Raw genomic sequence first — 12,674 nt, 5'->3', positions numbered from 1 at the left:
CCAGCCCTGCGGCGGAGCCGCGGTGCCCGCTCCGATCGGCTCGGGGCTGCGCCCCCGGGACCCGGCGACGGGGGCGGGCGGGGGCGCTCCCCGCCGGCCTGGGCCCCTCAGCAGTGCCAGGTAAGAGCGCCTGCCTCGGGGCCGGGGTCGGGAATCCGCGGAGGGGTCAGCAGGGGGCCCACAGCCTGCGGTGTCTTCCCAGCGGTGCGCTCCGCGGCTGGGAGCCCACTGCCGGCACCCTTCTCCCGCGCTCTGCTTCTTTCCCTTCTGCCCTCGCATCTCTCTCCCTCGTTCGCCTCCGGGTTTCTCTTCACCCGTCCTTCTCTTTGCCTGTTTGCTTCTCGCCCCTTCCCAGTCTCCCCAGCCCTTCTCTCTCCCTCTTGTCCTGTCTTTTTCCGTCTCTTCTTCCTCTTTGCTTTTTTTCTTTCTCTGCCTGTCTCCTTTCCTGTCTTTTCCTTCTCCCTTTCCCGCCTCCTTTCCTTCTCTGTTCCCTCCCTCTCCTCACCTCTTCCCTTCCTGCTATCCTGTTTCCCACTCCTCTATCCCTTTCCCCGTCTCCTCCTCATCCCGCCTTCCTCTCTGGTCCCAGCTTGCCCCAGCTTAGCTCTTCCCTGGGGAGCAAACGGACTGTCAGGTGTGTGTCTGCTCCGGGAGAGGAGAGGCAGAAGCCACAGCAACCTGAGGGGTCCCCGCAGGAAGAAGGAAAGCGAGCAGTGGAGATGGTCCCCTCTTTAGCTCCCTGCCCGCAGCCCCTCCCTGCCCCTGCCCCTCCTGGCTGCTCCCTCTCCCAGAATGAAGTTCCCCTAGCCTGGTGTAACACCCCTGCAGCCCAGGGATGTCCCTTACAGGTGCGGAGAGCCCCTCTGCCCCTGTGACCAGTTCCCAAGCTGGTACCTGTGACTCCTCTCTGCCTCTCAGACAACCGGGCTACCTCCCTGCTCTTTCATCCTGTCTCTTGCAGCTGGTCTTCTCTGTCTTTGCCGGACTGTCCCTGAGTCGGTCTAGCCCTCCATCTCGCTGTCTCTGGCCTCTGGGTCTGCCTCCGCTTCCCCAGTGCGGTCTCCTAGCCCTCTCCCCGGCCCTGTCCCCTCTTCTCTCAGCTCCGGCAACTGCCTCACTAGCCCAGTGCCCCTTCAAGGACTGCAGCTGGCAGTATGGGCTTGGAACAGGTCAGGAGAGCTGGGTTCCCCCTGGGGGAGGGGTTTTCCCAGGCTCTCAACCCTCTCTTAGGCTGCTTGCCTTGTCATCTCTCACCTGACCCTGGCCACCTTAAGGCCACACCTCCACAGACTGCAACCCCTTAATTTTAAGTCCTTTCTCTGGTAGCCCTCCCTCCCCCAGACCCCAGACTGCACGCCTAACCTGGAAGCCCTAGGACCAGATGTGGGACTCTAAGCCCTCCCAGCATCCCCTCTCCTGGCTTCTTCCCCAGCTTCTCTGCTCAGAGTTGACTGACCAGAGATTTATCAGTTTGGAGGGCTGGAGGTGAATACAGGCAGAGCCTGGGTGGGAGGAAGGATCGGACTGTCTATTCTCTGTCTTAGTCTGAATTCTGGGCAGCGGGGTGTCTGGTTCCTTGGAGGTCTGGACTTCAGCCTCTAATTTAAGGTGGGGAGGAGGAATAGAGGGTTCCTTGACCCTGAGCAGCTACCTGTCCTGCAGGTGTGGATCCATGGGGTAGCCCCAACGCATCTGCCCCTCTGCCCCAGCCAGCTCATGGGCCACCTAGCCCAGCCCAGCCTCAGCACCTGGGGTCAGTGAACAGAGCCCTGGCTGGAGTCCAAGCATGTGGGGCCTAGTGAGGCTCCTGCTGACCTGGCTAGGTGGCTGGGGCTGCATGGGGCGTCTGGCAGCCCCAGCCCGGGCCTGGGCGGGGTCCCGGGGGCGCCCCGGGCCTGCACTGCTACGGACTCGAAGGAGCTGGGTCTGGAACCAGTTCTTTGTCATTGAGGAATATGCCGGTCCAGAGCCTGTCCTCATTGGCAAGGTAAGGATCAACCCCTCCCACGTCTTCTCTGACTCGAGGCCCTTAGGCCCTCCCTGCAACTTCATCACTTCTGGAATGACCTTGGTCCCCCAGGACTTCCAACACCACCCAGACCAGACTCTTTCTCCTACCCCTGCACTTGGAGCCCTCTGCCATTTTTCCCTGACCCCTACAGCTGCATTCGGATGTTGACCGAGGTGAGGGTCGTACCAAGTATCTGCTGACTGGTGAGGGGGCAGGCACCGTCTTTGTGATTGATGAGGCCACAGGCAATATCCATGTCACCAAGAGCCTGGACCGGGAGGAGAAAGCACAGTATGTACTGCTGGCCCAAGCTGTGGACCGAGCCTCCAACCGGCCCCTGGAGCCCCCATCAGAGTTCATCATCAAGGTGCAAGACATCAACGACAACCCTCCCATCTTTCCACTCGGGCCCTACCATGCCACCGTGCCCGAGATGTCCAACGTGGGTGAGCACTCTGGCTCTGAGCACCCCGCTTCCCGTCTCCTGGAGCCCCCCTACCTCTCCTCCCCTCCTTGCTGACTGCCCTGGAACCTGCCTCCTTCAATCAGCCTCCCTCGTATCTGGGTCCCCCTCATCTGCTGTTCTTCCCCATCTGGCCCTGCTGCTGCTGAGTAGGGTGCCGGGATCCCTCACAGGAACGTCAGTGATCCAGGTGACGGCTCATGACGCCGACGACCCCAGCTATGGGAACAGCGCCAAGCTGGTATACACCGTGCTTGACGGACTGCCTTTCTTCTCTGTGGACCCCCAGACTGGTGAGGACGGAGCTCGGGAGCCTGGTGGGGCAGCGTGGGAATATTCACTCCCCTGACCCTGCATCTCTTCCTAGGAGTGGTGCGTACAGCCATCCCCAATATGGACCGGGAGACACAGGAGGAGTTCTTGGTAGTGATCCAGGCCAAGGACATGGGCGGCCACATGGGGGGGCTGTCGGGCAGCACTACAGTAACCGTCACCCTCAGCGATGTCAACGACAACCCCCCCAAGTTCCCTCAGAGTAAGAGGCGGGTGTTGCTGCACAGTCACTTTGACCACCCCACCATACAGCCTCTGAAGACGCCCTCCTTCCCCACCCCTACCCCAGCCAGACCCCGGGAAAAGGAAGTGCTGGGGTTAGTGGGGTTAGGGAGGAGGGCTGGGGCCTCCCTAAGAATGTGTGTCCCCTCTACCCGCCCCCAGGCCTGTACCAGTTCTCTGTGGTGGAGACAGCTGGGCCTGGCACCCTGGTAGGCCGGCTCCGTGCCCAGGACCCAGACGTGGGGGACAATGCTCTCATGGCATACAGCATCCTGGACGGGGAGGGGTCTGAGGCCTTCAGCATCAGCACGGACTCCCAGGGTCGAGATGGGCTCCTCACTGTCCGCAAGGTTAGCCTCCTGCCTGTGAACCCTCAGACTCACGTACGCAGTACCCTCCCCTTAGCCACAGTTTCAGCTACCCACGCACGTCAGCCGAGGTTCAAAAATAGGTGAGTGGGGTATGTTAATGTATTGTGAGAAAAGGGGACCAGCAGGTGGCATGGCGTTTGAGGTGCTGGACATTCCCACATGGCTGACCACAGTTCCAGTCCCAGATCTGGTGGCTTGCTTTCTCACTGTCTCTCTCTCGGTCTCTGATCAAATTAAAATAAATGAATGAATAAGTTAAATTAAATTAAATAATTCTTTAAAAAACAAACAAGCAAACAAAAGAAACATATTGTGAGAAAGAGAGACCAGGAGCTGGCAGGTGGTGTGGTGGTTAAGGGCTCTGGACTCCCACATAGCTGACCGCGATTCGCGTCCCGAACCTGGTGACTTGCTTTCTCACTTTCTGTCTGTCTCTCTCTCTGGTCAAATTAAAATAAATAAATAAAGTTAAATAAAATAACTTTTTTAAAAAAAGAGAGAGACCACATTTGTACAACTTCTGTTACAGTATATTGTGTAACTGTTCTGACTTACTGTTAGTGTTATCCTGCACTATGCCTGACTTATGGATTAACCTCTTCCCTAGGTATGTATACGTAGGAGAAAACGCTATATATGTAGGGTTCGGTACCACCTGCAGTTTCAGACATCCGGTGGATTGGGGGTCTTGGAACATACGCCCTGCGGATAAGGAGGGACTACCGTACCTGCCTTCTGTACTGCCCCCCACCCACACACTAGGCACAGTTTGTTTTGTTTTTAATTTGTCAGAAGGCACATGCACTCACCAGAGACAGAGAGGGAAAGGAAAAACACCCCTTCTGGGGAATGCTTAGGCCATAGTCCCTTTTCTATTTCTCCTTCCTTTGGGGATTTGGGGTACACACATGGGCACCCAGCATGTTTTTCTTTTTCTTTTTCAAAGAATTATTTTATTTAACTTGATGTATTTTAATTTGACCAGAGAGCAAGAGAGAGAGGAGAAAGTAAGAAAGCAAGCTGCCAGGTCTGGGACTCAAACTGAAATTGGCCATGTGGGAGTCCAGCACCCTTAACCACCATGCCACCTGCTGGCTCCACCCAGCATGCTTTTCAAGCCACTGGATCTGGGAATCAAACCACTAGATCAGCCATGTGGGATCCAGACACCTTCACCATGCTACTGGCTGGCCTACTGGGCACATTTCTAGACTCAGGACGCCTGTTCTGGAGCTTAGTGATCGTAGTCATCTCATCATGCAGATACCTGGCTCGAGGTCATCCAAGTCTATGATGGAGTGGTACCCAATAATGGACTTAGAGTTACCAAATAAGTAACCTGCTGCCCACCCCGATCATCACGGCCACTGCCCCTCCAGTCCCACTTCTTGCATGAGGACTGAACACTGGGTACACGTGAGGAAGACTCTTCACTTCCTGTGACCCCGAAGCCTGCCCTGGTTTCCACATGCCTACTCCCTTTTGGTCTCCCATCACTATAGCCCCTCGATTTTGAGACCCGTCGCTCCTACTCCTTCCGTGTGGAGGCCACCAACACGCTCATCGACCCAGCATACCTGCGGCGAGGGCCCTTCAAGGATGTGGCTTCAGTGCGTGTGACTGTGCAGGATGCTCCAGAGCCACCTGCCTTCACCCAGTCTGCCTACCACCTGGCAGTGCCTGAGAACAAGGCGCCTGGAGCCCTGGTGGGCCAGATCTCAGCTGCTGACCTGGACTCGCCAGCCAGCCCAATCAGGTGAGCGGCTGCTTGGGTTGGGGAAGGACAGGGCCTCTAGGAAGGCGTTAGGCTGTAGGCTACCCCACCCAAGGATAGGCTTCCTTTACCTTACACATAGCACACTGCCCCTCTGCAAGTCTCTCTCCCTATGGACGGGCTTGCCAGCCTGCAGGCCTGGGTGTCAAGGGAGAGCTAGAGGACCTGACTATCTGCTCCCCAACTTACCACTCATCCCTCTGGGTATCCCTCTGGGTAGGTAAGAGAGGCCCTTCCAGTGGCAGTACAGAAAATGTAATTTCGTTGGTACATGGGTCTCTACCGATCATTCTTTAAGAACTTCACATTTTACTGACTTGGTAACATTTAATTCTCGGGACCAGCAGTTGGAATAATGGCTATGTCGCTGGATTCCTATGTAGTCGACCGTGGTTCGAGTCCCGGACCCGGCAGCTTAGACTCACGCCTGGCACGTGTGCGTGCATACCCAAGATCCCAAGAGGAGAATGGAGGAGAAGGGATTGTGGCGTGGCCATCCGCCCTGGAGGGGGAGGTTTCTCGCTTTCTGTCTCTCTGTCTTTCTGGCAAGTGCACGTGCCCTGTAGCAAAAAAATCTCAAAAAAAAAAAAGAAAGAAAGAAAAGAAAAAACATTGAATTCTCACAGCAGCTCTGTGAAGTAGGTGTTATCATCACTAGTTGTTAACACCTAGTGATGGCCAGTCAAGAGTGGTTAAGCAATTTGCCCAAGGTCACACAGTAAGTGGCAGAGCTGGGATTCAAGCTGGACTTTTCTGCCTCCAGTAGGGCCACTCTTCCCAACTTCCCACAGCCCTGTCAGCTGGTGTCATTCCCATTTGCAGCTGAGTGAACAGAGGTTAAGTGATTTGCTCAAAGTCCAGGCCAGTCAGAGATCTGGCCTGACACACAGATCTCTGGGCCTCCAGGGCCGAGCCAGGAAGTCTGAAAGAAAGGTAGTGTTTATCCCCTTTCCACTTCTCTTCTGTAAGTCTTCCCACAACCCACATGAAACCTAGTGCCCCTGAGTCTCAGGTCAGGTGTTTAATGGTGGTGAATTCGCCTTTTTAGGCGACTCTAGCCTGAATTAGGATCCTAGGCGCATAGGGCAGGCTCTGCCCAGAAAGTTGGTGCCCTCTGCCCAGATGGGCCCTGAGGTCCGGCAAGGCAAACAAGGGCAGAAGGGGGGAGTGGTGGCGAGCTCTAGCCCTGTCTGCACACCAGCTCCCAGAGCATCCATTTTCCCCAGATATTCCATCCTCCCACACTCGGACCCGGAGCGTTGCTTCTCCATTGAGCCCGAAGACGGCACCATCCGCACAGCAGTGCCCCTGGACCGCGAAGCTCGTGTCTGGCACAACCTCACAGTGCTGGCCACGGAGCTCGGTGAGGAGTCCAGGCGGGCCCCACAAGGAGGCAGAAGCTTCCTGGCAGAGGGGCTGTCCCTGAGCATGGGTGGGCAAGGGCAGTTCCTGCTGTCACACCTTCACCAGAGTACAGCCCAGGGGTTAGGAACAGACCACCAGTGGGCCTCCTGGTCTCCAGCTGGGCTGGGCTGGCACAGGAGGTTGCCTGAGCATTCTCTGATCCTAAATTCTCCCCTGACCTGACTTGCCCCAACCCAGAAATAAACCAGACAGCAAAAAGCACCCACCTTGGGGGCTGGCAGACCCTGCCCTGCCGATCTGCTTTGGGCTGGACGGGAGGCCACAAAAGGGCTGGGCATCTCCTTAGCGAGCTCGGTGGGAGCACACCAGCAACCCCTCCCAGGGAAGTCCTGTCAGAAGCCCTGTGGGGACCCCACGGGAGAGGAGGGGTGCCAGCTCCATGTGTGGGCCCCTCTCCTGCCTGGCCCCCTTCAGATGGTTCCACCGACTCTGGGAGCCCTGGCTCCTGGAGACAGGGAAAGCTCCCTCCCTTCTGTGAATAGCCCCCATCACCCCTGTTTACGTCCCCAGGGGCTTCTGTGCCCTGCTGTCTTCATTCTGTATATAAAAGTCATCGTGTATATGTAGACATTTGCGCGTGTCAGCAAAGAGCTATGTGTATGTGCAATTTCGTACGTGTGAAAATACGTAGAGGCACACTATGTTTCTGAGTGTGTCTGCTACTGCATATGTGTGTGTTTACCATTGAGTATAGAATAATGTTTATTCATGTGTATATAGGATTAGGTATGTATAGCGGTATGTGTAAGTAGCTATTGTATATATTCTGTGTATGAAGGAACTTCAAAAAGTTCATGGAAAGTGGAATTAAAATCCACATTTACTTTGATGCAAGGAAAAGTGAAATCCATACCTAGTGTTTTTCATAATACCTATTTTCCGTGAACTGTTTGATGACCCCTCGTATGGGAATGTTCATGGACAGATAATAATTATTTATTGTGTATCAGGCACTCTTTTAAGTATCGAAAATTAATTCGTTTAATCATCACAACTTTATAAGGGACATATGATTATTTCCCCATTTTAAAATGAGGGGACTGTGGCAGAGAAGTAACTTCCCAAGGTCACACAGAGATTAAGTGGTGGCGCGTCTGGCCCAGTCCGTCTGCAGCCGGAGCTGTTATCTCCTCCACCATACTGCCTCCTACGTGTTTCATCGCACACGGCCAGGCCTATGTTTCTGTATACGCAACCGTGTGCTACCTGACGCTGTGTGTATGTCCGAAGCTGCGTGGATCGCCCTGGGAATGTACAGTCTGCGCGTGTGTGTGTGTGTGTGTGTGTGTGTGTGTGTGGCTGCTTATGCATGCATAGCTCTGTGTGTGTCTATGTGCTTCTCCTCACTGTCTTCACCCTCATGGCAAATCCTGCACCTACCCTCACCCTGATAGGAACTAGCAGCCCTGGGCGCTGACTACAGTGAAGGAGAGGACTCCATCCCCATCTTGTCTGCAGAGTCTCCCAGACCCTGTAGCCAGGCAGTCCTCAGTCTCCCCTGCCCACTCTGTAACCTCAGAGCCCTTCACCCAGGCTAGCCAGCTCTCCCCTGCCTGGAGGAAAGATGAAAGGAACTGGGAGACTCCGCCTAGGAGAGGTGACAGAGAAACACATCTTGCATTCTCTCTCGGATGACATTGACAGTAGGCAGGGTAATGGTGAGGAGCCATGTGATGAAGGGATGGGGTGAAGAGGGGCCTCGTGTCTGGCTGCGGTGCCCAGACTGGCCTGCACCCTGTAGATCAGGCAACTCCTCCCTCCCCAAGGTCAACTCTAAGTGATATTTATTGCTGCACTACAGCCTCTCAGACCTCTGATGGGAAGTGCGCGCGTGCATGTGCAAGGGGGTGTGTGTGACTGTCCATGCCAGTGGTGCCATGTATGGCATCTGCGTGAAAATGCATCCTCTAGGCCTAGGGGTGAAGGAGACACTGCACTCACTGTGTGTATCAAACACGCACTTCATGTATGTTGCATTCGTTTTAAATGCTGAAGGTATTTAAATATGCATAGATATGTGATATGACCGTGTTTGCATATTTCATGGTTATTACCCGCGCACAATCTGTACGCACCTTCTACCTCTCCATTTATGTGCACGTGCCCTGCACACAGGTCATCCTATCTGTATATCACGGGTGCTGCATCCCTGTTGAATACCTCATCTATTACACATGTCTTGGGAATTGCAGGAATATTGCACGTCCTCAGTGTTTCATGTGTTTCGCGACATTATTTGCTACTTGTATTTGGCACGCATTTCACGTGTGGCTGTGCGTCACTCGTGCTGCCAGTGGTGTCCACGCCCACGCACTGTCTCTGTTGTCTGGTGTGTGTGTGTGTGCTGGTGTTCTGGCTTCAGACAGCTCCGCACAGGCCTCCCGCGTGCAGGTGGCCATCCAGACCCTGGATGAGAACGACAATGCTCCGCAGCTGGCTGAGCCCTATGACACCTTTGTGTGTGATTCCGCAGCGCCCGGCCAGGTGAGCAGCTCAGGTGAAGGGGTGGGGATCTCAACGCCTCCAGCCATCCACCCCTAACGAGGCCTCTCTCCTTCCAGCTCATTCAGGTCATCCATGCCCTGGACAGAGACGAAGTGGGCAACAGTAGCCGGGTGTCCATTCAAGGTCCTCTGGGCCCGGATGCCAACTTCACTTTTTTTTGCGGTGTGGGTCGCCCGGGGAATGTGTGGTCTGCGCGTGTGTGTGTGTGTGTGTGTGTGTGTGTGTGTGGCTGCTTATGCATGCATAGCTCTGTGTGTGTCTATGTGCTTCTCCTCACTGTCTTCACCCTCATGGCAAATCCTGCACCTACCCTCACCCTGATAGGAACTAGCAGCCCTGGGCGCTGACTACAGTGAAGGAGAGGACTCCATCCCCATCTTGTCTGCAGAGTCTCCCAGACCCTGTAGCCAGGCAGTCCTCAGTCTCCCCTGCCCACTCTGTAACCTCAGAGCCCTTCACCCAGGCTAGCCAGCTCTCCCCTGCCTGGAGGAAAGATGAAAGGAACTGGGAGACTCCGCCTAGGAGAGGTGACAGAGAAACACATCTTGCATTCTCTCTCGGATGACATTGACAGTAGGCAGGGTAATGGTGAGGAGCCATGTGATGAAGGGATGGGTGAAGAGGGGCCTCGTGTCTGGCTGCGGTGCCCAGACTGGCCTGCACCCTGTAGATCAGGCAACTCCTCCCTCCCCAAGGTCAACTCTAAGTGATATTTATTGCTGCACTACAGCCTCTCAGACCTCTGATGGGAAGTGCGCGCGTGCATGTGCAAGGGGGTGTGTGTGACTGTCCATGCCAGTGGTGCCATGTATGGCATCTGCGTGAAAATGCATCCTCTAGGCCTAGGGGTGAAGGAGACACTGCACTCACTGTGTGTATCAAACACGCACTTCATGTATGTTGCATTCGTTTTAAATGCTGAAGGTATTTAAATATGCATAGATATGTGATATGACCGTGTTTGCATATTTCATGGTTATTACCCGCGCACAATCTGTACGCACCTTCTACCTCTCCATTTATGTGCACGTGCCCTGCACACAGGTCATCCTATCTGTATATCACGGGTGCTGCATCCCTGTTGAATACCTCATCTATTACACATGTCTTGGGAATTGCAGGAATATTGCACGTCCTCAGTGTTTCATGTGTTTCGCGACATTATTTGCTACTTGTATTTGGCACGCATTTCACGTGTGGCTGTGCGTCACTCGTGCTGCCAGTGGTGTCCACGCCCACGCACTGTCTCTGTTGTCTGGTGTGTGTGTGTGTGCTGGTGTTCTGGCTTCAGACAGCTCCGCACAGGCCTCCCGCGTGCAGGTGGCCATCCAGACCCTGGATGAGAACGACAATGCTCCGCAGCTGGCTGAGCCCTATGACACCTTTGTGTGTGATTCCGCAGCGCCCGGCCAGGTGAGCAGCTCAGGTGAAGGGGTGGGGATCTCAACGCCTCCAGCCATCCACCCCTAACGAGGCCTCTCTCCTTCCAGCTCATTCAGGTCATCCATGCCCTGGACAGAGACGAAGTGGGCAACAGTAGCCGGGTGTCCATTCAAGGTCCTCTGGGCCCGGATGCCAACTTCACTGTCCGGGACAATCGAGGTGGGTGGGCTTCTACCTCCATGCCCCTGCCTGCCTCCTTCCCTTCTCCACCGCCCCCGCCCAGCCTGCCTGACCCCTGCCCCACCTGTCTGGACCTTCCACCTGACAGAAGGTAGGTGTGAATTTACACTCGTTTGTGCTTTTACACACCTTCCCCATTGGAAGCTGGATCTGATCTGTCGGCTGGACTGACCCTCATGGGCAAGTGTCCCCAGAGATGCCCACACCTTCCCTTTTCCACAGATGGCTCCGCCAGCCTACTGCTGCCCTCTCGCCCTGCTCCGCCCCGCCAGGCCCCCTACCTGGTCCCCATAGAGCTGTGGGATTGGGGGCAGCCAGCACTGAGCAGCACTGCCACGGTGACTGTCAGCGTGTGCCGCTGCCGGCCTGACGGCTCCGTGGCCTCCTGCCGGCCAGAGGCTCAGCTCTCCCCTGCCGGGCTCAGCACTGGCGCCCTGCTTGCCATCGTCACCTGTGTGGGTACCTTGCTTGGTGAGTCAGGCCACAGTGAGACAGTGTGGGGTCTCAGCCTGGGGGTGTGGAGAGGAACCAGGTCTTTGGACAGAGGGAACCGGGGAGGCTTAAAGGACCCTTCATGCCGGGATTCTCCCACCACCCAGCGTGCCCAAATGAAAAGCTCTAGCCTCATATTCTTGACCCGCCAATCCATAATGACAGCAAGAAGCCATAAAAATTATGTATTGAGCCCCCTACTCTGTGCCAAGTATAGGTGAGCACATCGTTTACGGTATCTCAACACCCGGAAGAAGTAAACACGTCTTCCCTACATGTATACTAAGGGTCAACGAGCTTCAGAGACGTTAAGCAACTGCCCGTGGTCACACAGCCAGAAAGGGGTGAAGCGAGGTTTTCAGATGCCAAACCTAGGGCTGGCAACCACGAGGTTCCACTGCCCCCTCTGTCACCTGACCCGCCTTCCCTTCAGCACGGAACCGGCTGCTCAGCCGCCCCGCGTGGTCTCTCGCGCAGCCCTGGTGGTGCTCTTCGTGGCCCTGCGGCGGCAGAAGCAGGAAGCCCTGATGGTACTAGAGGAGGAGGACGTCCGCGAGAACATCATCACCTACGAGCAGCCCCGCCAGCCCCCGGCCCGCCCGCGCGCCGCGATGTGCTGCCCCGGGCTCGGGCTCCGCGCCAGCCCAGGCCCCCGGGGCCAGCCGACGTGGCCCAGCTCCTGGCGCTGCGGCTCCGCGAGGCAGACGAGGACCCCAGCGTGCCCCCGTACGACTCGGTGCAGGTGTACGGCTACGAGGGCCGGGGCTCCTCCTGCGGCTCCCTCAGCTCCCTGGGATCTGGCAGCGAGGCTGGCGGCACTCCTGGCCCCGCGGAGCCGCTGGACGACTGGGGAACTCTCTTCCGCACCCTGGCCGAGCTGTATGGGGCCAAGGAGCCCCCGGCCCCGTGAGCAGCGGCCCTGCCCCTCGCAGTGGGACAGCCTACACAGGCCCTCTGAGTGACCCCACGGGGTCCAGGCAGGCGGCAGCAGCCCAGGGGCCTCAGGTCTCCTGTCCCTGTGTCCCTCCCCCTCCTCCCTTCCCAGGGCACCCGTGCTCTTCCCTCCCTCCTCCGGAGTCGCTCTGTATGTCTCTCCAGGGATCTGTCTGTGACACTCCCCCAGTCCGAGTCTGGGTTTGTAGCTCTGACCCTGAACCTCTGTTCTCTCACTGTGACTCTTTCTCCCTGGCTGTCTTGTCTCTACGATCCTGAGTCTCTCAGTCTCTGTTGCCCACACACATGTTCAGTGTCTGTTTCCTGCCCACATCTCCCCTCCTGTCTGGGTCCCTGTGACGCTTTTTTTTTTTCTGTTGTCCATCCCAAAAGCAAAAGAAACTTCCAGCCACTGCTGCCCACCCTCCTGCAGGGGACGCTCTGCCCCAGGTCAGTGCCCCTAGACTGGGTGGGGCCGCGGGGAAGGGGGAGAAGGGGCCGGAGCCCCTCCCCCACTCACAG

General features: G+C 56.3%; 1 protein-coding gene across 1 annotated transcript; it reads left to right on the top strand.

Annotated features, from left to right (window-relative positions):
* The first annotated feature begins 802 nt into the window (after nt 1-802).
* On the top strand, nt 803-12,320 carry CDH24 (cadherin 24). Its single transcript, XM_027770305.1, is given in 13 exon segments — nt 803-1,485; nt 1,663-1,987; nt 2,163-2,457; nt 2,648-2,767; nt 2,842-3,009; nt 3,192-3,379; nt 4,903-5,156; nt 6,401-6,537; nt 8,962-9,083; nt 10,595-10,706; nt 10,950-11,198; nt 11,697-11,789; nt 11,792-12,320. Coding segments are annotated over 12 exon segments (2,277 nt in total). The 5' UTR covers nt 803-1,485; nt 1,663-1,786; the 3' UTR covers nt 12,130-12,320.
* The last annotated feature ends 354 nt before the right edge of the window (nt 12,321-12,674 follow it).

Source organism: Tupaia chinensis, unplaced genomic scaffold, assembly GCF_000334495.1.
Source record: "Tupaia chinensis unplaced genomic scaffold, TupChi_1.0 Scaffold000126_2, whole genome shotgun sequence".
In the NCBI taxonomy this organism is placed as follows: domain Eukaryota; kingdom Metazoa; phylum Chordata; class Mammalia; order Scandentia; family Tupaiidae; genus Tupaia; species Tupaia belangeri.
Note: the sequence above shows the minus strand (reverse complement) of the source record. Positions and strands in the feature narration are given on the sequence as shown.